Source organism: Carassius gibelio, chromosome B7 (assembly GCF_023724105.1).
Source record: "Carassius gibelio isolate Cgi1373 ecotype wild population from Czech Republic chromosome B7, carGib1.2-hapl.c, whole genome shotgun sequence".
In the NCBI taxonomy this organism is placed as follows: Eukaryota; Metazoa; Chordata; class Actinopteri; order Cypriniformes; family Cyprinidae; genus Carassius; species Carassius gibelio.
Genome location: NC_068402.1, coordinates 31,210,672 through 31,238,000, shown reverse-complemented (window position 1 = coordinate 31,238,000; position 27,329 = coordinate 31,210,672). Strand labels below are relative to the sequence as shown.

General features: G+C 37.7%; 1 protein-coding gene across 1 annotated transcript; it reads left to right on the top strand.

Moving 5' to 3' along the window:
* Positions 1-177: 177 nt before the first annotated feature.
* cdh31 (cadherin 31) lies at positions 178-25,949 on the top strand. Its single transcript, XM_052560507.1, has 17 exons — positions 178-238; positions 314-380; positions 530-584; positions 9,962-10,056; positions 10,301-10,441; positions 10,563-10,724; positions 11,122-11,266; positions 11,419-11,591; positions 11,675-11,803; positions 11,900-12,085; positions 12,166-12,410; positions 22,328-22,473; positions 22,549-22,770; positions 22,865-23,080; positions 23,506-23,639; positions 23,872-24,012; positions 24,404-25,949. The coding sequence occupies exons 2-17, from the start codon at positions 330-332 to the stop codon at positions 24,608-24,610; spliced, it is 2,448 nt and encodes an 815-aa protein (XP_052416467.1). The 5' UTR covers positions 178-238; positions 314-329; the 3' UTR covers positions 24,611-25,949.
* The last annotated feature ends 1,380 nt before the right edge of the window (positions 25,950-27,329 follow it).

Here is a 27,329-nt window from a genome sequence, read left to right as displayed (position 1 = left end):
TTTCCAGTGAATTCGTTTTTGTGATAACACTTTCTATTGAATTTAGTTTTTACACGCCACCACCATGAGACAGCGACAGTTGAACAAGCAGCAACACGAACAACAGCCAGCCTTATGAAACATTTGCATCGAGCTTCACCTTGTTTTGAGGAAGTATAAGGCTGTAGACGGTGGTTAGACCACTTGTCTGGTTAGACAAGAACAAAATCTATTTGCTGGCTGATCTTTACGTGTGATTGTAAGAACAGCTACATTTAGTTTAAAATAATAGCCTAGATGGTGGAATAAACGTTATATTATATTTTTCCCACAGAAAATTTGCACGTGCAATGGAGGTTTTAGGGGTTATGTCGTGTTGCATTATTACTTTCCTTTTTCAGGTAAGATTTGACCTTCTCATATAGGTTTCTTACAAACTAATTTTCTCTGTTGTTAATTTTATTATATATATTTTTTTATAATAACTACATAGAATGTTATAAATGTGCAGCAATTATATGGCGGGATTTTTTATTTTTATTTTACGCAGGTGTTTTCATGCACATTTGCAGAGGATCTCGCTTCTAAACTGGACAAAAGAGCAGGTAGGAAGTTTCCAAAATCTTAAACATTTGATATAAAATCGGGCACACCAAAGAATGCTTTAAGACATTTTTACTATCCCTAGGTATTCTAGGTCTGATTAGTTGTAAAGTAATTTCTGATAAATATATAAATGCCTAAATGAATTTGAAAAAGTTATGCAAAAGTTAAACCGTTCTTTTTAACGTTAGGTTGGATGGTACTTAAAACGTACTCTAAAAAGAATTAAATGTGATTATTCAATTCATTATTCAAGTAGTCTTGTTTTGTAAAGAAATTTTACAAAAAGAATACATTTAGTAAGGCTGTTGTTAGTGAATCTGTTGTTAGTGAATTTGAGGTCATTGTTTGATGAGTGATAAATAGTGTGTTTGTAGGGTGGCGCCATTTGATAGTGTTAGAGAAAATGAGCAGACATGCATAACATGTTTTTGTAGTTTTAGTGCATTTTGAATTATTATTTTTTTTTAAGTTCTCTTCCACTTTGACTTGAGATAAATATGCATCTACACTTCCTTGCTACGTTTTTCTCAAAACATTGTGCACATTGAAATTCATGATATTTCATACTCTAAAGGTCAAAATATTTGCATACAGTGTACTTGACATACATTTCATCACCAGAATAGTATGCACACCACCCAATTTTTGTTATCATGCATACTTTGTATGCGCAGGTCACACATGAGCATTGAATTTATTTTGTACTAATCAGTTGTTCCACAAGTTTACAACACTGGCCCAGGCTGCTGTTTAAAAATTAGAAAACGAAACTAAAGAAATTGAACGAAAACAGCAACAAATACTGGAGACTTAAACAGCAACATACACGCACATTGAGAAGTGCTTGTGAGAGGGGGTAATTAGATAACAGCAACTCTAGTTCAAAAGAGTACAAGACATTTTATCGGTCATAACCTCTGGGTATAATTAGAAATAACACTTGACAAAGAAGAAACTTTCTAGAGTGAATGCTCTGACTGCCTGTGTTCAAGCACACTATAAGATGGAGTATACTTTGAAAAGCCCGTTCAACCATATGCCTACACATAGCCTACACATACAAAAATGTATACTTAATGATAGGGTTGCCATATGCGTCATTCATACAGGACATGTCCCGGACAGGATTTAACATTACCTAAAATATCTAGGTTTTGGCTGTTTGTACTGTGTAGTTTGATGATTGTGTAACCTTCATGAGAGCTATAGAGAGCAGAGCAGACAGCTCCTTATGCTTTTTTGATTGGTGTGCAAGCGACACTTTAAGTCAAACGAATGAACAAACATGTGTGCATATTTGCAATGCTTTGATCGTTCACTATATATCTTACATTTCACGTGCACTCCCATGATTGGTCAATTATGTACAATGCCTGCATATTATTGATCAAACTGCTTTGGATGCTTTAGGCCAGCGGTTCCCAACCTTTTTCAACTCGCAGCCCACACATCCAAACACATATGTTTGCACGTCCCACTGCAAAAAAAAAAAAAAAAAAATTGACTGACCCAGCTATTGTTGGGTTAATGTTGTCTTTATTAAATGAACTGGCAATGATCAAAAAATAACTCGGGCTGGCACCACTCAGCAAAACAGGAAAAACAGATCCAGGCAGAGCTCGGCAGCAGGTAGACAGTAAGCGGAGCAAGCAATCAGGAGGGAACACGCTGACAGCCATTTATGCATGTTTGAATTTGTTGTTCTGTATGCAGCAAAAATATCTAAGATGAATTGGCGTTTTTTTCTTTAACCATTTAGCAAGCTTGAATAGTGGAAGCAGTTACAGTTTAATATTCATTTTTTTTATTTAATTATATATGAAATGAAGTTATTATGTCTATGACTTAGACATTTTTACATCTATTAACAATATTATTATTTCTTTTAATTGGCGGCCTACCTGCAATACCATCGCGGCCCACAGGTTGAAAACCACTGCTTTAGGCAATTTTAAAATCCTGGCCAGGACGTGTACCATTTGAACAGTGCATATGGCCACCCTACTCAATGGTTTCTGGAATAGCTACAGTAGATACTTCAATAATCCAGGAGAAATACCCCCCCCCCCCAAAAAAAATAAATAAATAAAATAAAATAATTAAATACATAACCAACTTTGATATAACTTTAATAAGACCCGACAATGGAATAAACTAAACTCAGAGCATAAATACATGAGGAACGCAATCACATTTGCAAGAGATGGGTTTATTCCTTTCTCAAACCCCTCTAGTTCTATTTTCTATGCCTGATCATTCAGCCCACTTGGTGGCCACTTCTATTCTGGCAGAGAGATCTCTTCAGATTGTGATTCTTGCAAGCTATGTCTCTCCAGGGGCGGCATCCTCTTTGAAGGCTCTCAACTTAATTCTGAGCTTTTCCAAACTATGTGCAATTGAATCAATACAATCTTTTGAAAAACCTCGATCAATATAAGGGCTTGTCTTCAGATGCAGTCCTAGAGTTCTGCCGCACAACAGACCTTGCCCTCTGTGTCACCAAGCAAGCAGCTCATGCCATTGTTCGCTCTCTTGCTACTATGAGGTTGAGGTTTCACTTGAGGTTGAAATTTTTGAGGATCAAGGAAAAGAAAAAGTCTTTCCTCCTTGAAAGCCCCTATCTTGTTTTTAAGGCTTTTTGCTATCGCCATTGAGACAGTGGTCAAGATGTTCAGGGAGGCAAAGGCTCAAATGGTGACATTTTAACAGTACATCTGCCACAGTCAGGGTCCTTGAAACTCCTATTCTTACCCGGTAGATGGCCCCAGCTGGAGACCAGGTCAGAAGGCTAGTATGGCTGCCCATGCATGCAGATGGCCTTTCAGCATTCCTGTAACAACATCAGACTGCCATAGACCATCAGAAATTGTAACCCAGTCTCATGGCAAATACGTACCTCTGGGTACATTTCTACATTTCTTTTACGTACCTTACTGAACGTTTCGCAGCAGTTTCAAAAAGTTTTTTTACGTTTATATAGGTACGTATATTTTTAATACGTTGCTTCTGGTATATATTGCAGTGGTTCAGAATTCAAATATCTGGGGATTGTCACCAAAAGTTGATGCTCTATCATGTTGGAAATATGCCTTACACCAAACCCAACCCTAAACCTACCCGACAGTGTTAACAAGTTCAAAACTGATGTAAAAATTTATTTGTTGTTGCTACCGTGCCATTTCAACTTCCTTACAAGTGGATTTGAACCGCTTTGTCAAGAAATGGTTACACAGGATTCAGAACTCCTCGCCTCTGAGTGCATCTACATAGTCCATGAGCTACCGAACAAACTGACTTTGTAAACCCATAGATTTGAAGGTGGATATATGTGATGCTAATGTTCAAATGTATCAGTTTTCAAATCTCCCAGCATATTAATATTGTTTTGAAGTCATAGCATGATATTCTTCAAGAAATTGTGCAAAAAATTATGCTTTATTAATCAAAACTCTGTACATTTGTGTGAAAAGGAATACAAGATGTCAGAGTTTTACTGCCTCTAGTGTTTCTTTTAGAAACTGCAGTGATATGTACTTATTGGTGTGTATTTCGCATCTCGCGAAAACATGCCCCCAGGTACGTATGTGCCATGAGACCAGGTAGAGAAATTGGAAGGTATGCATACAGTTTGTATTTCAGAAAATTCTCGGGCTAGAGAATTTCATTTACATCTCAACATACATTGTGGAAGAAAAAATGTCTTGACTGTTAAATCTATCCCTACTTTATCATTGTTTAGTGACAGCAATATGACACAATGACCAGTCATATCCTGCATTCCTCTCTCTTGTCCTTTTTTTTATTGAAACTGAAGTAAGCTTCATCAACATACAGGTACTCATGAGTTGCAGCATCACTTCAGTCACTTCAGTCATCCACCTGCAAAAACCTGTGGGGTAAAAAGTATAGAAGGAACAATCTTTACGTTTTTTCCTTTTGTTTTTATGTTTGGATGAAGAGCCAAGGATTCAAGCTGGGAGGTCAGGAGTTGATCTAGAATAATTTAAACTTACCTGTGAAAAGATTAATAAATAGATTATAGATAATAGATTAATGGACATTACATTTGGACATTCAGTGTGAAATTATGACAATATAGCCAATTTAACCATATTATTTGTTTTAAGTGGTTTCTAGAATGTTTTTTAAACACTACATTGCAACTAAAATGCATTTTTGTAAAATGTGAAAAAGCTTTGTACACTCCCTCATTTCATAACATTATTTTATAAACCTGTGTACGTGGGAAATGGTGCACCGCATCCTGTGGAGATAAAATAATGTGTAGATACTGATAGATAAGTGCTATCAGTTAAGCAGGAGTATTTTTTTTCTTATCTTGTTTTACAATTTTGAGTTTTATCTCATACTTTACTTGCAGCTTTCAAAAAAAAAAAAAAAAAAAAAAAAAAAAAAAAATTATATATATATATATATATATATATATATATATATATATATATATATATATATATATATATATATATATATATATATATATATATATATACACACACACACACACACATATAATTGCTAAAGCTCTTGTTTCCAGTGCTTGACATTAACCTTTTTATTTCTCACCGGCCACTGTGGCTAGTGGTTTTTCAAAGTTAATATCCCTAGAGCATTTTCACAGGAAATACATGATTGAAGTTGAGTATAATGTGTTAAAATGTACTTGAGTTGAAAATGTACAACCCTTTTAAATGTAAATAACCACTGTACTCACCCAAATCACTCAATTTATGAAAATATTCAGTCCATTAAAATTTTTCTCAATAGCTTAAACCAGTGGTTTTCAACCTGTGGTCCGCGTTGGTATTGCAGGTGGGCAGCCAATTACTATTAAAATAAATAATATTGTTAATATATGTAAAAATCTCTAAGTCATATCATAACATCATTTCATATATATAATTAAATAACAAAAAAGAAATATTAAACTGTTACTATGCTTCCACTATTCGAGCTCGCTGATTGGTTTAAGAATAAACCACCAATTTATCTTAAATATTTTTACTGCATATGCTACAGAACAACAAATTCAAACATGCATTAATGGCTGTTGTGTTTCCTCCTGATTGCTTGCTCCGGTGACTATGTACCCACTGCCGAGCTCTGTCTGGATCTGGTTTTCCCGTTTTGCTGAGTGGTGCCAGCCCGAGTTATTTTCTGTTAACTTCCAGCCCATTCTAGGGCTGTGCGATTAATAGAAATCATCATAAAATCACGATCTGAGCATGTGCGATTTCTAAATTGCTTTATAGCACGATTTTCCGTGGCCCTGACCTCCTGTAGTATGCTATCCGATCCAATCAGAATGCATTGCGCCTAGCACGAGAACAGAACAGACTGGGCATATGCCTAACTCCAGGTTCACACACTGTCTGTGATGCGCCTTTTGTCCGAGCCCATGATAACGGATCAGAGCGTTCACACTGCATTCGGTAAAAGGCTAGAAATAAAAACGTGCGAAAATAATTAATATCTAACACATTAGCATAGAGAGAGTTGTGAGTGCCCATGACGCAGTTTAAGTGAGAGGAGACGCGTTTTATGTGCGCACACTCTCTGCGCAGAGCATCGTGTATCTGAGCAAGTAGGCTACGTCTGGTTTTGTGACAGAGCAAAGGAAATCTGCTGCGAACAGAGAGATTCAGGCACGTGCATTATTTTAATGTGCTTTTGCGTTATATTTATGTGCTCTCGCTGCTGACCGCATACACATACTGTATACACACTGCAAACATCTGAGGCACTGCTACAATTAATGAGCTCTATGAACAATGCATGGCAAAAAAGAAAAAAAAGTCCCTACACGGGATTTCTTTTTTTTTTCTTCTTCTTTTTTTCTGCCATAAGTCTATACATTTTGTTACATCTTTAGTGATAATTTTGACTTATGTCTGTTCTATAGACGTTACAATTTTTTGATAAAGTTCTAATTGGTTTTCTTTTGGAAATATGTTTCAAATTAATCCTGAATGCATTTATGACTGTAAAAGCATATCAGTGTGTGTCACAATCGCAAAATTGATCAAAGAAATCGCGATAGTTGTTTTTTTTTTTTTCATATCGCACAGCTCTAGTTCATTCAATAAAAACAGTTAAGAATATAGCTTCTGAGTACTTAGTTATTAACCCAACAATGGCGGGGTCAGTTATTTTTTTTGAAGTGGGCCGCGAAAACATATGTGTGTGGTTGTGAGGGCCATGAGCTGAAAAAGGTTGGGAACCACTGGTTTAAACACTTTCTTGAAATTATGCATGCTTTTCTCACAAATCTAAAAACAAATCCAAAGCTTGTCACCCAGTTCTCCAAACTTCCTATATTTTCAGGTCAAAATGAAGCTCTCCACTCCATTCAGTCTTGCTGAAAAAGCAAACTTTACCGTCACATTACACTCAAGCCCTAAAACGCACACACACACACACACACACACACAAAATGACATAGTTTTACACACTACTAAGATAAATTTATAAGTAATAAGTTGATTGTGATTCTCCCCCTTAAAAACATTTTCACATAAAGAACTTGTAAATGTACTGTACAATACAACTCACCAAACAACAACAAAACATTATTCTGCTACAGCATCCCGTCTTTGGTCTGGAACAGAAGTACTGACTACTGTTATTGTTAACATCTTTTTTTACCAAATGGAAGCATACAGAAATAATATCTGTATGTGATGCAATTTTATTCATTTCTTTCATCATCTATTCATTGTCCAGCCTCCCTCATAGTCATACCTTTGACAAGTACAGTATGTGGTCAACTGATGTGGCATGACTTTCATTCAAGAATACTAATCCCTTTGCCTTTGCTACTTCTTCTTTTTTCCTCCTCATCCTCCTTCCCCCACTGTTTAAACGGTTATCTGAATAAATATTTTAAACAATAAACAAAATAAATTAATTTTGTCTTTCACCTTTCCACTGCCGGTAGTGGGGCAGAACTTGATTCTCTTTTGCATATACCAGCCATTCTCAGCCTGACTTGAACTGACTAGTTTTTTGTTTCCATAGCAGTAGATTAAAACAACTTCAGGATAAGGCTAAACTTCTATTCACTCATAAACCTGTCTTTTTTTAAGCAAATACCAGATATGGGTGCAATGTCATCAAATATTTTTAATATGACTTTGAATTTTTATTTAACCTGATCACAATTTAATAAAAACATTAAGTTATTACAGATTTTTTCAACAGCTTACACACATTTTAAAAACTTTTTTGTCAAAATTTTTCACACAAATCCAAGAATTGCACACACAAATTGAATATCACATCTGTTTTCAAAATATCACAGACATAACTCAAAATCAAACATTTATCCTACATTGCAAATACCTTAGCCATAATATTATATTTTTTAATATATCTGTAATAATAAAAACTCCATAATCATCGGGAAGAAGGCGGCAGGAACCGGCGGACAATCAAATAAAGACTTTAATAACAAAATAAACACAAGACAGTGCATCAGCCCCTCACGGACGACTGATGCGCACAAATAAAAACCAAAACTTAAAATAAAGCCCAGGCCTGATCCTCTCTCGTCCTTCACTGTCGTCGCTCCAGTTTTATATCCTTCCATCTCCTACGTGGGACTTGAGACCGGTGGTGGGTCGCAGGTGTAGCTCATCTCCAATCACTACACCGGCCTCACTCCTCGTTCCCACATCCCTCGGCCCCGCCCCACTCATCACAATATCATACACACAAATATTCAAAACCTTGAGCTCTTCTTTCATTTATGTACATTTCTGTATGCAAGTGCTGGACATCAACAATGCTGGAGGAACCCAGGGTTCTGAACTGAGGAACCCACCTGAGGGGAATAGCACACGCATCCAGTCTGTGGAGTGGAATGGCTCAGCAAGTGGATTGAAACCCCAGCTCTACAGATGTCTGTTAGTGAGGTGCCATGCGCCAGTGCCCAGGAGGAGGCTACACTCCTAGTTGAGTGAGGTCTCACCCCTAGGGGGCATGGCAGGTCTTGACTCTGTTAAGCCAGGACAATAGCATCCACTAACCAGTGGGATAACCTCAGCTTGAAGACAGCCTTTCCCTTCTGCTGGCCTCCACAACAAACAAAGAGCTGGTCTGAGATGCTGAAGCACTGAGGTCTGTCTACGTAATGTGTAGTGCATGTACTGGACAGAACAGTGCGAGGGCTGGGTCTGCCTTTTCTGGGTGCAGCGCTTGCAAGTTCACCACCTGATCTCTAAAAGGAGTGGTGGGAACTTTAGGAACGTATCCAAGATAATCTCAATATAATATGAGGTTTGGCCGGCTCTCAGCTCTACTGAGAGCAAGGTTCGTAGGGAGCACTCTGCAGTGCCCCGTCTCTGGGAAAGAAGGTCCTTTCTCAGAGGAATTGGCCAGGGAGGGGCTGTCGCGAAGTTCAGGGTACCAGGTCCGGCCAGGCCAATAAGATGCAACCATGAGGACCTGCTCCTCATCCACCCTGATCTTGCACAACATCTGTGCAAGATGGCTCACTGGGGGAAATGCAAGCTTCCATCCCGGCTGCAGAGAGGAGATGGCTGCAGAAGGACGGCGCAACTCATCTCTGCCCCCAAACCTGCCAAGCGTCAGGCCACGCGATGTTCCTGAGACGGGCGACCTGCAGTTGGGGATGTCAGCTCTTCAGGAGATGGCAGCAGGACCACTCCTATCCACGGAGGAGAATCCTTTGTTCTCTTTTCTTCCCAAACCCAAACCTTCATTAAAAGGTTTCCTCTAACACCGGGTCCCAAGAAGCCATGGACGACAGTTGGCAATGTGCTTCCTCACTGCACTCGTTCCCCTCTTCCCCGGTTCGAGAACGCATTGCCTTCTCATTGCCCTCTTTGCCAGATCTTGGAATCAGACACTGTTCCTCCCATGCGAGGGCCGTCTGTTCCGGCTCGCTGCCCCACACATGTAGTTCCCTTGACCCCGCTGAATCTGGTTCTGGGAGCCTGGCTAGAGCTCCTCAGGCTGTCTCACTGGCTCATCCGAACAATCAGCCTCGGCTAAATGATTTAGTTCATCCAGCGTCCCCCCAGCTTTCGGGTTGTTCACGCGACATTGATGGGTAAGGATGCTCATGTCATGTGTGCGGAGGCCAAAACAAACCACAATTATCTATGTAAAACAAAAATCTAACAGGAAGTATCTTTATTTCCTTTTTCAAACACAAAATGGCATACTAATTCATCAGGGCCTCACACTCACTTCTCACATGTGCTAACACTACATCTACAATTCCACATTGTACGGTACATTGTAAAATGTGACCGATTAATTCTAGTTTGAATTAGTTTAAAATCCATTGTATAAAGACCTGTTTCTTGTCCCGTTTCATTATGACTTCTGACAGTAATGTTCAGTACATATGATGAAAGCACAAGAGTTGAGCATGTCTACAGTCATGAGGACAGTTACAGGGATACTGCAGTGAATGCAGCTTCACAGGTATGTGCAACTTCATGCTGTTTAACAGTACAAGCCTGAATTCTGCCGGGCCTTTCACACAGGTTCTTTATTATTATTATTTTACCTAAATTATTAATGCACACAAAATGAGGCAGCAAATTAATTTTTTATTAAGTAGGGATGGTTAATTTCAAAAAGTAATCTTATTCAATCCAAAATAAGCTAGAACTAAATAATATGAAAGACTGATACAGTGTCTTTTTTAAACCTTTTCATTTTACAGTTGCAAATACACTCTGGTCTTCTGGTTGTGGAGTTTCCAAGTCATTTACCAGGTCAAAGGAGAAGAAAGAGAGAGTGGGTTATTCCTCCTTATAACATAGCTGAGAACGCATATGGTAAATTCCCCAAACAACTGTTCCCGGTATGTAAAAATAATGAAATTACAGTTGTAAATGACATCAATATAAGAAGGTTTATACTGTATGATCAATACAGGTCTTAATATATTAAATATACTAAATATATTATATTTCTACATTTAGTTAAAGGCAAAAATAGAAGGAGTATCTGATTCAGAGATACTCTACAGTATCTCAGGTGAAGGCGCAGATCAGCCACCTCTGAATATTTTTCGTGTTGACAAAAATACTGGGTTTATTTTTGTCACTCAAGCACTGGATAGAGAAAAAAAGGCATTATACGAGGTAAGTAGATGTGATCATTTTAACATTGTTTTACAGTTAAGTATTAATTTGTCAAAATTCTTGTCCAGTGTCTGCTTCTTAGGTGAAAACATTTTTTACTTTTAATAATATATTTACTCCTGAAATATTTTGATCAATACATCATGGACTCAATTTTAAACAATTAGTTTATGCAGAAATACTGAAAATGAAGAAACTTTCTAGTGCAACTGTAAATCAATGAAACCACAAATTCCAAGTCAATAAACGTTTCTTTTTTTCTTTTCATTTAACATTTTGTATTTCAGTATGTGAACTTTATTTAATACACAATTAAAAACATAAACAGATAATGAATTTCACTTGGAAATTACTAGCATTTTGCACTTAACATTCATGTTGTATCCCATGTCTTCAGCTCAGCGCTCATGCCTTTTCAGCAGATGGGAAAAGATCTGCATCACCCACAAACCTTACTTTCATTGTAACTGACCAGAATGATAACCGTCCTGTGTTTACTGAAAATCCTTTTAATGGACAAGTTTCTGAAGCTGGGTCAAAAGGTAGGCAAATTGACCAGTCAACATTTTGAATAAATGTCTTTTAATAATTCTTTCAACATTCATTTAAATGATTCCTGGAAACAGTTAATTCTATATATTTTTTAGATGTCATCAATAGTATCTAATTAGTCTTTATTCTTCTGTCCCTGAAGGTTATGAGTTTATGACAGTCAATGCCACTGATGCAGATGACCCAGATACGGAAAACGGTATAGTCCACTACAAAATTGTCAGCCAAGAGCCACAATTTCCAAAACCGAACATGTTTGATATCAACGTTATATCTGGAAGGATTTTCGTGCAAGAACCATTCATGGACAGAGAGGTGAGAAATGACATTTGATGAATCTCAAAGTGATAATAAAATTTCTTTATGTAAACACACTCATCAGCTATGTTTCCTCTCAGAAATGGCCTAGATATACTTTGCTAATTGTGGCTGCTGACATGAAAGGAAATGGTATGGAAACCACTGGCACAGCAGTTATTACAATTACTGACAGCAATGATAACCCTCCTCAGTTTGAGCAAATTTCGGTAATGTATATTTATGTATTTAGAATTTTTACTCTACCACTTGTAGGTGTTTGAACTCATTAATTCTTATACACACACCCCATACATATCTTTTAGCACGTCGTATCTGTCCCAGAGAATAAAGTAGGCTATGTAGTGGCTACACTTCCAGTTACTGATGATGATGAAGTTGGATCACCAGCCTGGTCAACCAAGTATCGGATTATTAGTGGTGACAAGGGTGGGTTTTTCAGTGTCACTACTGGACCCAGCCAGCAGGAGGGCATCATCACCACTGTAAAGGTATTGTGCGTTCATATTTCTGCCTAGGCAACTGATTGTGATGACATTATGTAATAAAATACACTTTCTTTTCCATTTAGCCCCTGGACTTTGAGAAGACCAAGCAGTATGTTCTGTCTGTGATCGTTGAGAACGATGATCCATTTGTCGGTTCTTTGCCCACGTCCACTGCCACGGTCACAGTGAATGTAGAGGATGTAAATGAACCTCCTGAGTTTAAACCAAAAGAGAATCTTATCTTCAAACCTGAAGATGTAGCAGTTGGTACTGAATTGGTTACCTATACAGCCATTGATCCAGACATTGGAAAATCACAGAAGATAATGTAAGAACTGTTGCACCATTTTATACTGTACATAAACAAAGAGATATATAATTCTGTTCAAAAGTTTGATATCAGTAATATAGAATGTTTCCTTTCTGGCATTATGCTTTAATTATGAGAAGACAGTAGATTGGTGAAGAGAAGGGGTTAGGACATAGAGGAGAACAGATCTGGGGAAAAGTACATGAGAGAGAGAGAGAGAGAGAGAGAGAGATTGATTTTCAATTTTGAAAAAAGCTTTATTTACAAATACTCAAAACACACTGCACAAATGACTTAAAACAAAACATACAGCAAACACATTAAAGAAAAGAGAACACTATGGGATTATAAGAATAAAAAACCCAACTCATCTTTGGATAATGTTCACAAAGCACCATGATTACACCAAATTTGTTCAAACGTTGAAAGATCATCCATGATCATGCAAAATTAAAGTCAATCAATACCCTCGATTTGACCAAAGACACAAAACACACATAAACATCATTACTAGACCTTTGCAGAATTTTATTTTTCCGGCTAATATACACAGCCAGCTTTGCTTGTCCTAAAATGAAATTCAACAATTGACAAACAAACTTTTCTGGAAATATTTAAAACCCAAAATAAAAGTCTCAATTGAAAAATGTTCATTAAACCTACCAAACAATTCTTTTAGCTTCACAAATAAAGGCTGTAATCTAAAACAGTGCATGAACGCGTGAAAGATAGTCTCTCTTTGGAGACAAAAGGGGCATCCAGGATCAACTTCTGGGTTTATCATGGAGATAAAAGAATTAACAGCAATGGCACCATGAAAAACCCGCCATTGTATATCACCTACCCTCTTTGACAATGGTGGCTTATACAAAGATCTCCATTCGGGTTTTACATCATTTTCCAAACTGGAAACAGAACGCCATGGTGTCTCGATTCTGCTGACCAAAGACTTCTTGTTTAAAACCAAAACACAAGCTCTATACAGTTTTTTACCTTTACATGATAAGAAATCTAAATCCAAAGATTCATATGTTTTTATCAGAAAATTAAGGCCTATATTCTCATCAAGAATGGGTTGCACGAATAAACAAGGAAAAGGATCCTCAATATCAGGAACACTAACCCCTGCAAAAAAATCCTTCAACATATGTTCTTCCTCAACTGTAAAACAGAGTCTTAACTTTGTTAAAAACTGTGCGAGCAAGCTGATAGATCTAATACCCAAACGCTTAGAAGTTGCCTCCATCTGCTCAAAGTGAGGCCCAGTTATAGTCGGTAAGTGTCCCAAAGTAAAAATCCTGGATTCCCGAAGAGAGGTGCTGAATCCTTGTAGGTTAAAACAAGCAGTAATATCCAAACGGCCCCCCAGAATCAAAGGCTCCAGTAATAACCAGTGAAGAGAGCAAAAATTCTCAGTCTGCCGGACCCGAAAAAAAACTCCACACTTTGAAGAGATTCTGATAAAAAATAGGCAGTTCTGATAAATCCAACTTTGTAGGATCCATTAAAAAGAGTGATTTATCCAGTCCAAAACCTCCAACAGTACGCAGAATTGTGCAGCTAGCAGAGCGCCAGCTACAGTTTGTTGAACCATCCAAAAATCTTTTTAAAAATTTTAAATGAAAAGCAGCAACTCTACTTTGTAAATGGATTAACCCTTGTCCACCTTCTTCGTTGGGGAGGTATAAAATACTCAATGTAATTTATCCCAATAAAAATTCACAAGAGTGGCTTGAACTTCAGATAAAAACTGTGAAGAAGGGTCTACACAGGCCAATCTATGCCAAAGTGAGGAAGCAACTAGATTGTTGACAATAATAGCCCACCCTCTGTAGGACATATTTGGAAGTAACCATTTCTATTTATCCAAACGCCCTTTTACTTTTTCCAATACCCCCTCCCAATTTTTCTGTAAAAAACTATCATCTCCCAAATTAATTTCTAAATATTTTAAGCCTCCCCTGCCATAAGACAACCCATCAGGCAGACAAGGTATCCCATTAGACCACTGACCCAACAGTAAAGCATTACTTTTTTGCCAGTTTACCTTAGCAGAAGACAATTTTCTAAAATCTTTGATTAAGTTAAGTAAAAAATGTACATCGCTTTGTTCGCAAATCAACACCACAACAAGATGAATATTATTATTACAACCTGGTAGACACAAACCACTTAAATGTATACTTATCTGTTGGAGAAGTGGCTCAATAGCCAAAGAGTACAACATTCCAGACAAGGAACAACCTTGTCTGACACCCCTAAGAACCCGAAAAGGAGCACATAAGCCACCATTTATTTTCAGTGCACTCTCAACGTCACAACAGAGTACTTTGATCATATTTATAATTTCTTTACAGAAACCAAAAGCAGCTAATGTGTTCCACAAATAAGAATGCTCAACTCGATCGAAAGCCTTCTCCTGATCCAGAGATAACAAGCCACAATCTAGATTTAACAATTTAGAAACATGAAAAATATCTTGAATTAACGAAACATTATCAAAAATAGATCTACCTGGGATACAATACGTCCAGCCAATCTATTAGCCAAAAACTTGGAAAGCAGTTTGTAGTCACTGCAAAGAAGCGAGACAGGGCGCCAGTTCTTAATGTCAGTAAGGTTTTTGGAATAAGGGTGATAACTGCCCTCCGGCAACTCAGCGGCAACCTACCCTCTAACAAGCTGGCACTGAGTACCTCAAGCAGATCCTCTCCCAGTTCCAACCAAAAAGCCCTCAGAGACTCCTTGCTTTGAAGAGCCTTAAAAAGTTCTCCCAGTGTCAACACTCCTGAAAGCTCCACATTAGCCTCCACAGAGACTTTAGGTAAGCTTTCAAAGAAGACACTTTCCACACAGCACCCTGAATCAAGCTCGCTTCTGTACAGATTTTGATTTAAAAAAAGAACTGCTCTCCTCCGAATATCAGCACGGTCAGATAACAAAAAGCCATTTTCAGAAGGCAGTGCATAAATAAAACGCCTCTGCCCATTCTTTTTTTCCAAGCTGAAGAAGTATTTGGATGCTGCGTTTATACCCCAGTAGATCTGCTAACTGTGCTTTCTTCTTAGAGCAATCTTCCATGTGTTGGACTTCACCAGTAGAGTGAGCTAAGTTCTGGGATTCAAGTATTTCTCTTTCCAAAAATTCTAATGACCGAGCCAACTCCTTAGTGACATTGTGCGTGTACTGTTGTGTAAACTGCTTTATCTGGATCTTACCAAAATCCCACCGTTGTTGTAATGAATAAAAAGAAGACTTCATTGTTTTATAGACTTCCCAAAAAGACTTGAATGATTCCTTAAAAAAATATCATTTAGTAGTTTAATGTTAAAATACCAATATGCACTTTTGGGTTTAATTGAGCTTAGAATAAATTTACATTGCACCATACTGTGATCCGAAAAACTTACTGGTGTAATATAACACCTACTAAAAATGTTAAGATGAAAATTAAAGCTATAAAATCTATCCAGTCTGGCCAAAGAAATAACATTATCACGTGTGTGAACCCAATTGTACTGCCTTTCACTGCCATTCAAAGATCTCCAGATATTACATAATTCATATTTTTTTATAATATGAATAAGACGGTTACGAGAAGATAAATGAGGCTCAATGTGATTCCTGTCTAGATTGAGCTCAGTACATTTAAAATCTCCACCTAGAATTAAAAAATCCTCAGTGCAACAATTTTGCAAAGTCGAGCACAAAGTGTCTAAAAAAAACAATCTTTCAACTGGTACAGCAGGAACATACACACAAATAAAGACAAACACATAATTTTTAAAAACTGCTCGAACTTTCAAGAGCCTACAGGACTAAAATTCTTTGCAAATAAAATGGCCACTCCCCCACTGACAGAAGTATTATGGCTTAGCACAGCAGTGCCTCAAACGGGCTGATCTTGAATCTCCTTGTTGTAACGTTGCCAGGAGAATTGTTACCTCCCCTTTCTCTGCTTTGCCCGCCCAAATATTTACATATAATTCAGTCGCAATGTCAGCACTAACAGACTTTTATGATATGGATTCGACAGCATCGCCACAAACAGTGAGTAACAGTGTTCATTAATGCCTGATCTGTGATCAGTGATTTCTGATGGGTAGCTAATCATTCAGAATCAGAATCAGAATGAGCTTTATTGCCAGGTATGTTTACACATACGGGGAATTTGTTTTCGGGACAGAAGCTCCGCAGTACAACAGAATGACAGCGACAGAACATAAAACACATAATAAAAGAAGAAGAAAAAATACAAATAAGTAGATAGTGAATGACCATATACAAATTGACAATTGTAGGCAGGTATATTACAAAATGCAGTTATGTATGTACATGTATATTATGTGCAAAATTAAGTGTATACTAAGTATGTGTGTTAGATAAATAAGTGTATGTGTATATAAATATAAAGTGTAGTGTGTTCGCAGTTATTATCAGCTGTTCATAAGATGGATTGCCTGGGGGAAGAAACTGGTCCTGTGTCTGGTCATTCTAGTGCTCAGTGCTCTGTAGCGTCGACCAGATGGCAACAGTTCAAAGAGGGAGTGTGCTGGATGCGAGGGGTCCAGAGTGATTTTGACAGCCCTTTTGCTCACTCTGGATAAGTACAGTTCTTGCAAAGATTGTACCGATGATTCGCTCAGCAGTCCGGACTACCCTCTGTAGTGTTCTGAGGTCAGATTTAGAAGCTGAGCTGAATCAGACAGTTACTGAAGTGACTTTTCGATTCAAGTTCACACAGACTTTCTTTCTAAATCGTTTAATACTGATGCATCAGTGAATCAAGCCAGTGACTAAACGATCAACTTCACGTTGTTTCTCTTAGTAGCATGAAACAAATCTGTTATTTAAATTGTGATTTAACTACAGAGAGCTATCAAAGGACGCTCGCTTTTTTCCGGAGCTGTTACACATTGTGATTATATCTACACACTTGCCCAAACTGTTGTTACAATGAATGACACTGTTTATGCTGCACAACAAAGCTCTTACTGTATTCATGTGTTGCAATAATGACGAGATCACTGCATCCACGCGATAAACAGACTCTGTCTACTCAATGCTCATCACTGCAGCCTTTCATGTGATGGGAAAAGATCGAAAAAATAATTATAAAATCAACACTTCCATCATACTAACATCATACTAACAATATACTAACAATATAAGTACACCTAAGGAAACATTAAAAAGCATTTAAAGAAAAGGAAATAATCCATGTCATGGGACCTTTAAGATTTCTCACGATTTTCTTTAATCGGTAGACTTCCGTGTTCCGTGAAAAGTACTTTGTCACTTTTCTTCCTTTTTTGGGGTATTTTAAAAATGGGGTATTTTAAAAATTTCCTGAAGCTCTATCATTTTGCTCATCACTACAGACAGTAGAGCCTTGTGACACACCTGCTAGATCCTTCACACCCACATCCGAGAGCGTTTCAGTCTGATCCGAAACTGAAGGCGTTTGTGACAAGGTCGATCCAGTCGCGATCTCGCTGGATAGACCTGTAGCCGTCACCAGCGCGCCTTCCCCCGGGGATTCCAGCGCCGCTGCTTAAAACTGTTGCAAGAAAAACAATTCATCATTGCAGTGGTGACAAAAACAACATAATCAAAATCGTCGATCCGAAAATTGAGTGACATCCATCAGCGTCATCCTTAATAATCATGTACACAAAACGCCTAAATGAAACAATATGTTTCAATCGAGGAGGCACACTGCTGATTGAGATTTTTTTGTCGGGCAAACTAATTTACCATACCGAGATAAAGCTTGGGTTAAAATATCATCGCTCAAAAATGGTGGGACATTTGACAATGTAACTAGCTTAGCCGGTAGAGAAAGGGGCAAGACAGGGACAAGTTCACCGCTGATAATTATTCCGTGCTCAACTATTTCATTAGCCTTATCAATACTATCAAGAAAAACTACCATAACACCATTCATTCTCGAGGCGGAAAGCACACTCTCGTGCCCAACCAACTCTCCAATTGCCAAACAACAATCTACCACGTAAGTGAGCTTGACCCCTCATTTACCCCTCATTTACACTGAACATGTGTGGGGCACATTACGGCTGCAACACGGCTACCGGAGCTGATCGCACCCATTCTAGTCAATGCTTGTGTTTACACTGGCCGCGACGCGGCGCGTTTCGGAAGCTTCCCAGAAAATATAGGTGCCTGATCTATTTTTGATGGACGCGCATCCAAGTCGCAACGGAAATACAAAATAAAAGTCAAAAATCCCTGTCAATTTCAAATAAACACCCTGTGCAGACTCCCAAACGTATTGCATGTATATTGGCAATATATCCTTGGTAGGAGACCAAGGAAATGGACGACGAGAGATTCATTCTGGAATCAGAAAAACACGTCGGACAGGCAAATCACGTGGTCTCACGCATCCAGTCGCTCCGCTTCTGATATGCTCCCGGTGTGAGCTGGCACCGCGTGGAGGACGGAATAAAACCTTGTCGCAGCCGTAATGCGCCGCACACATGTTCAGTGTAAATGAGGGATTACGGCCGTTTCACACATACTCCGTCTGCGGTGAGTATGCAGTGCGTATTTTTTTACGCACCCATGTTAACGGATTCCAGCGTTCACACTGCACGCGGTTGCAGTCCGTCAATGCGTTCCAGGAGCAGTGCGTCTGCAGCAGTGCAGCGATCATTTACGTACCGAGTCTATTTTTGCTGTGCTGCATGCGCTGAATTAAAGTGACAGCGCATTGTTCGCGGTAAAAATGAACATGGATTGACACGGAAATGCAGTCATTTCACAATAAATGTATACTAATCAAAGCCCACTGTGTTTACACGCAACACATGGGTTTTGGCTTGATTTAAAACAAGAAAATGAGAAAAAAAACTTTAGAGAAACAAGCCATCATTATAAATGCACTTTTATAGAGGCAAAAAAACAAAGTTATTTAAGACCCGTTGGATTGTGTGTAATAAATATTTAAATGCAAAAGGCATGAGAGACGGTTTCTGTCTGTGGTGAGTCAAATGCATGAGTAGCCTATTACGTTATTTATATTAGAATTTAAATATGTCTATTAAAGATTGTTACTGTACTGTGATGAAAGAGTATCACAATGCTGAAAAAGCTTATTGATTTTATTTATTTATTTATTTTACATGATTTGATATCAAAATAATGGACAAAGCTTGTGTTTTGTGGCTTAAACAGCCGCGGATCAGTAGCGGACTGCAAACGCGTCCTGTGTGAAAGCACAATGAGTCCGTGCTGCTTCTGCACCACATACGAAACGCACTCGGACTGCAGATGGGGCAGACCTGCTTCCTCAAAAGAGCGGATAGCACGCGGCCCAAGAAAAACTCAAAGAACCAACTATAAACAAGCAGTCAGGGATAGATATAGTAGAGAGAGGGAAAGAAAAGGAGGGGGAAAAATTTGGACTCACAGCACACCACTCTGCCTCTACACGCTCAAACTCGCACTGGAAATTACAGTCAGAGAGAAAGAGAGAGAGAGAGAGAGAGAGAGAGAGATTTAAGCATACTTTTATTCTATCTTTTATTCCATGTTTAACAATTTACAAATATCACCATTATTACATCATCTTTAAACAATCTTCCAATTATAAAAAAAATAAAACCAACTCCATCATGATCAACACCACAAAGAACATTTCCAACAGACCATTTTTCAGTGAAAGCCTGCAAATTATTGATCAATTCATAATAAACACACTCAATTCTAAGGCGGGCTTCTAACATTCCTAGAAAAACCTCATAGACCTCTTTTGACCCTTTGTTCAGAATTTTATTTTTCCTGGAAAGCCATATTTAGTTTAGCTACTCCAAAAACTAAATTTATCAAAACATGTTTTAGTTTTTTCTTAACAGAATACTTTGGTTCAAAAACAAATAAAGGAAAAGAAAAACATTCCCTCCAGTTTAAACAACACTGTTTTAACAAATTAAATAACACCCCCAATCTCCCACAACCACAAAATAAATGCACCAAAGTTTCATCTTGAACACAAAATGGACAATCAATTCCTTGATTAGGATCTAAATGAAATCCTTTCACTGAATGATCAGGACCAAAAAAGTCAAACCACCTTGATGAATTCATTCCTTCAAAAGTTCTGCTATGGAGTTCTTTCACACACATTATATAAGCTTCCTTTTTACCCAGCTCTTCAAAAGAACTAGTATGTAAATTTGTAAATGAAAGCAAACCATCTTCTAAGCCAATCCGTTCACTCACAGCTGGAAAAATATTAAGACATGGGAAAATATACTCACACCTATCTTCCCACTGATTAACCATATCATGATCTTCAGCAAACTCTCTTAATGACTGTGGCAATGATTCACAATCATCTACCACAATCCTTTTCATCAATCTTTCGGATCTTATGTTTGCCAATTGTCTTAATTCAACAAGAGATGAATGCATGGCTTTTAAAAGATGGCCTAACTTTGTACAACCAGCCTCTCTAAGTGCTGAACGCAGGCTACTAGAAATTAAAGTATTTACACAAAAGAATTCATTATAAAATAATGGTTCTTCAAAGATCCACATACCAGACAGAGCACCTGAATCTCTGGAAACTCTCAGTATTTGCCACGACTGCAAAACTGAATCATAAAAAGAAGTTAGACCTGTGACTTGTACCTCTTCAAGTTTCGGCAAAAAAAAATGTTTACTATAAACCAACCTCCCTACCTTCTGTAAAAGCAATTTTGCAGTTTCATGCCATCTCAATCCATTTTCATATAAAAATCTTTGTGCAGTTTCAAGTCTACTATTTGAGAAGATAAATCAGCCCCTGACCTCCCTCACAAAGTGGGAGATATAGAGCAGCACCCCTAATCCAATGATACCCTGACCAAAAAAAAATCCAGAATTATCCTCTGCACACTTGTAATCAATGCCTTTGGTGGATTTAAAACCATAACTTTATGCCAAAACATAGAAGCAATCAAATTATTGATTACTAAAACATATTCTGTATGACATCTGGGGAAGCAACCATCTCCATTTAGAAATTTTTGCACACACCTTCTCCATTACCCCCTCCCAATTATTTTCTTGAAATTGTTGTGTGCCAAGGAAAACACCCAAAATGTTTATCCAATCACTTCTTCACTTCAAACCACCAGGGAAAACAGGTATCTTTTCCTCTTTCCACTGTCCCACTTTTAACGCTTCACCTTTATCCCAATTAACTTTTGATGAGGAAGCCTTCTCATAACACTTCAAAGCATTTACCACTGAATGTATATCTTTTTCATTTTTGACAAAAAAATTAATATAATCTGTATACGCAGATACAATTATAGGTGAATCAGTTATACAGCCTGCTAAACTAAAACCAGTCAAATGCTGGTTCAACCGATAATGAATAGAGCTGTCCTGAAATAGGGCAGCCTTGTCTTATTCCCCTTTTTACTGGTATTGGTCGACTAAGGCCCTCTCCCACTTTGACCATACAAGAAGCATTATTATAAAGAAGACTCACCCAAGCTATAATTTTTTCTCCAAAACGAAAAGCTTTGAAACTGAAAATAGAAAATTATGATCTATTTTATCAGAGGCTTTCTCTTGATCTAGGGATAAAATTCCAACACTTTTATTATATACATTACACACATCCATCACATCTCTCATTAAAAACAAATTGTCCATTATAGTCCGATCTTGAATGCAATAGGTCTGATCCATATGTACAAGTAAACCCATGTAAGACTTTAACCCATTTGGAAATTGTTGTATGTCTTAATGCTTAAGTGTATTGCAACTGCATTTGCAGTGTCTTAGAATAAAAATACCAGTTTCCTTACCTTTGAACAGTACTGTATATCGTAATAATCTGTTGTTTTACATGTTACATCATGTATGTAACCTGTTATGTATATACAAATTCTGGTATTACACATTTTGCTTCCTCCCAGGTATAAAATTAGTAAAGATCCTGCTGACTGGCTAAATGTAAATCAAGACACTGGGGTGATTAAAGTCAAGAATATTATGGATAGAGAATCTGCCTCAGTCAAAGATGGCAAATACAGAGCTATCATTCTGGCCCTGGATGATGATGGTAATGTGTGTGTCTTTTTAAAAGGAGAATTCTTGTTAACATAGGCTTTTTCAATAAGTTTCTGTTTGAATACAGATAAAAATCCAGCAACGGGTACGGGAACCTTGGTAATTGAACTGGAGGATGTAAATGACAGCGATCCAATTATTAATGAAGAAAGAATAGATATTTGCAATCGTGAGGCCACAGTGCATCTCTCTATAACTGACAAAGATGGATCTCCTAATGCTGATCCCTTCCGCGTAGAGCCCCAAGGAGACACAAAGAAAAACTGGACTGCAGTGATGAATGAAACAAGTAATGATAATGTATATTGGAAAAATATGAACTATATATGATTTAATTTAAGTCTGGGTGTTTATACTAATCTATTTATTTGCCCATTTTTTAGAAACTGGGATTCTGCTGACGCTTAAGTCTGTGTTGGAGCAGGGTGGTTACACTGTTGTCCTAAGGGTTTATGATAACAGTGACCGGTATAAAGACAACTCCATTCAAGCAACTGTGTGTGACTGCAAAGGAGATGAATTTCTATGCCAAACAAAGATTGCCGGGGCCCCACTATCACTAACCTTTGGAACCCTGGCCGCCGTCTTGGTTCTGCTGTGTATGTAATTTAATTATTTCATTCATGCATTTAAAGTGAATAAAGGGACCATATCCTACACATTTGTAATATAAAAAGTATTAAAGGTTTCTTTAAAACACAGGTGTGACCTTTGAACTTTAGTATAAAAAAATATATGTCTTTGCTTCAAAATATTTTAAGGTGCAAAAAACGGTGTATATAAAATGAGTAACAGTGTTGTTTAACATTACGGGTTGCTGCCACATTCAGTGCAGTTGACAGTGTCTCATGATCTTTGTTATTCGAAGTGAAGACTCTTTACAACACATGTACAGGGAATGACTTGGATAGTTTTAAAGACTCCAACTCCAGCTGTAACTATCCCTACCTAATTATGGCACTACAAAACATGAATTCGGACATATAACTGAAGCAAGTTATTTTATGCTCTTTTTTTACCACAGTACTTCTTCTTCTACTTCTGCTGTTCATAAGGAAGAAACAAAGGAGTATAAAAAAGCCCCTCCTTCTTGAAGAGGATGACATAAGAGACAATGTCTACTGTTATAATGAGGAAGGTGGTGGAGAAGACGATCAGGTTAGGTTTAGTATTAAATTGATTTTTAATTGACTTTAGGATGCCTTTTCTTTTTTAAGGTCTGGATTCATTAGTATTTGTGCTATGGCAAATTACTGAATTTCTCATAGCTGTCTGTGATTTGGTGTTACTGTTTTAGAGTGCATTAGAGGACATATCAACAGATATATACAGTGTAGTGTGTTCTTCTTGTGGTTGCTTCTGTTTTATATCATACTCACTTTCTACACAGAACTATGATCTGAGAGTGTTGCATCGAGGTCTGGATAACAGACCTAAAGTGTTAAGAAACGATGTGGTTCCTATTTTCCATACACCTCAGTATAGAGATCGACCAACCAACCCTGAGGAGATTGCCACATTCATTGGTTATGTAAGTCAAAAACAAGTTTTACAATGAACATTAGTTCTTTCTATTGTTCTTTTTAAGAATAAGAATAGTTCTTTCTATTCTTTCTCAGAGCAGAACAAAACTTTTTGTTGACAAAAAAACTAAAATAAAAATAAAGGCAGACTAGGCACGAACAAATCTACAGGATCAGAAATGGAAATCCAGTACAAAAAAGAAAATCCACATTATTGCACCATAAAATAATAATAATAATAATAATAATAATAATAATAATAATAATAATAATAATAATGACAATCATGGATTCCTCCCAAAGAAAGCAACCAACCACCTGGCCATAATAATATCAATATTTTGATGTCCTTCTTAGAAAAAGTTCTATGCATGACAGTAACACAATTCTTTGTACCAGAATCTGAAGACTGCAGATGAAGACCCTTCAGCACCCCCCTATGACTCCCTCCTGGTGTTTGACTATGAAGGAACTGGCTCGATTGCAGGTTCACTCAGCTCACTCAACTCTTCCAGCTCGGGAAACGACCAAGACTATGACTTCCTCAATGAGTGGGGCCCACGCTTTAAGAAGCTGGCAGACATGTTCGGAGGAGGAGAGATTTAAAAGTTATTCTGTGTTAAATACAACATAATGCATTGACAGTGTATTTTTTTTCTTTTTTTTCAATTGTAAAGTATTGGAGATTGTGCTGGAGGCTATGTTTAAAAGCAGAACCCGTCTTCCTATTCCCCCCAGTGTTAAAGGCATATTAGAAGTAAAAGATATGTGACAATTGTTTCCAGCACTCTTTACTCATGCCCAACTTCAAAGATTTAAGACTTTGTGCTTCTTGCATAGAATAGTCGGGTAGTTCATCCATTAGATGAACTCAAAAAGCTTTTTAGCAATAATAAAGGGAGCATTATTTGTGTGCTTTTTAGGCTTATTAATTCAGAATTTGACCAAATCATATCTTGCTGTCCTTACCACCAGTACAAAGAGAGAAATATACATATATTTTTTTTTTTACCAAGACTGCCTGCCTTGTTATGCTGAAGTGCATCACCGCCAGTCCAAGACCAAAGGCAGTATGTGTCAGGAGGGTGATGGCACCAAATAGACTGTGAATTTTGTGTTAATCTATTGTATTTCAAATCGGATTAGTGAAGATCTAAGATATGTGAGATCTGTTATTCAGGGGTGGGTTTTAGGGGCCCTAAACAAAGTCAAGAACTGAGGCCCCACATACCCTACCCTAACATTAGCTTTGTGACTATTTTCTTCGGATTGCACATATAAAACAGAATTAAGTGACATTTAAAATCGCCAATTACCTCACTTTGAAACACTTACAAAAAAAGTTCAAAGATACATTAAATAATTAATACATCATTAAAAGCAAAATGCTTATTTTTTTCTAATGTGAACTATTCAGCTATGGACATTGAATGACTTTGAGGTAGTGTTATGTTTTAACCAGCTGTTTTATTGTACTTGAGTTGATTGAACATTCACAAGGCATTATACATTTCAGTTAATTGTGCTGTATCTTTTATTATACGTTCTGATTCACCGTTATTACATGCTATAACTAGTAATGAAGTTGAAATCGATGGCCACAAAAAGTTGTGACAAATTTTTAGTATTGCATTTTTTCTTTCATGTTTTCTTTCTTTTTATTGAGCAGTGCTTCAACATGTGCTCTTCTTTGTTGTTTCTTTCTGCTTTATTCAGAGTGATAATAAATTAGGTCAAAATGAGTTAATCAGTTGGGGCAAGCAGGCCTGCTGGGCCCAATGCATTTGCATGGTAGTTAACACTGCTTCTGCAGTTATTGCATGCACTGTATGTTCGCTGTCAAAGACACAGATGTTAAGTTATAATGTTATATGTCTGTCTAGAATTTGCATCTTATTTTGCTACTTTAATACTATCAATTTAATAAAAACTAACAAACTATTTATTTCATGTATTTTTTTTTAAACCGTAAAATAAACCTGGAGTACTTGAGTAAATTTGATATTGTTTTGTAAATAATAGAAATTATCATTCATGCAAACCCTACTGTAGGCCCATAGAAACGTTTGGAGAAAATTTGGCACAAATATAGAAGACAATGTAACTGATGCTATAGCAAATAATTGCTATAATAATTACTATATAAATTGGTGTTTCGATCTCTAAATATCTGCCACTACCTAAGCTCACTTTTTGCAGTTATGTTAATGCTAATAGATTAAGTGTATTGCAAAATAGAAACTATTTTTGAGTCAAAATGTAGATAATTTCTTAATTCAGAAGGCAATATTTAGCAGCTAGCAATGCTCTATCATGATGCAGTTATGAACTATATGTTCAGAGTGCTGTGGACACTATAAAAATATTATCAAAGACCACTTGTCACAGAACGCACGCAAACAAGAAGATCCAAATGCAGTGTTTATTAGGGGAATCCAAATATCATATTACAGTCAGGCAAAGGTCTAAATCCAGGTAAGCAGTCAAAACAAGAAACATGAATATCCGCAAGGGAACACGAAATACAGAGTGACATAAGACAAGGACCACCACAGCCGAGCAGATGAGACAGAAACCCACAAGGGCGTAGCAGAGGACCACCACAGCCGAGCAGACAAGACAGAAGCCCACCAGTGCAGAGCAGAGAACCGCCACAACGGAGTCAATGGCACAGGAGAGCAAGTCTGTCAGGTAGGACTGAAACAGAGAACATGAACAGGTCAATGCTGGCCTCTGTGGCCATGATGAGGGGATTCCCAAATGGCCTTCATAACCATGACAGGGCAGGCGGTGAGTTCATGGATGGGTACTACTGACACCTCCAAAGATTCTGCAGCAGTTTCCGCCACCTCTGGAGGTTCCACAGCAATAACAGTCTCCTTGACAGCAACACAACAGGCTGAGAGAACACTGCTGGGTGCAACAGACAGGATGTGAGGAGATTCTGGAAGTTCAGCTGAGACATGACGAGGCTCTGGATGATCTGTTGAGAAGTGATGAAGTTCTGGAAGATTGGTAATGATTAGACTGGGCTCTTAAAGATCAACTGTGGCTTGACTTTGTTCATGAAGTCTAACTGTGGCTTGACATGACTCTGGAACATCAACGGGGACCTGACTTGACTCTGGAAGGCCAACGGGGACCTGACTTGACTCTTGAAGGTCAACTTTGGCTGTCATCTTGTTTAGTGGCGCTGGGCTGGTGGCCATCTTGTCTGGAGACACAGGCGTAGAGTCAACCATCATGTCTGGAGAGACGGTTGTGGCTGGTGTATCCCATTGATTACGATGGTGTAGGTTTTTGGTGAAGCCTCAAAAGTCCAGGA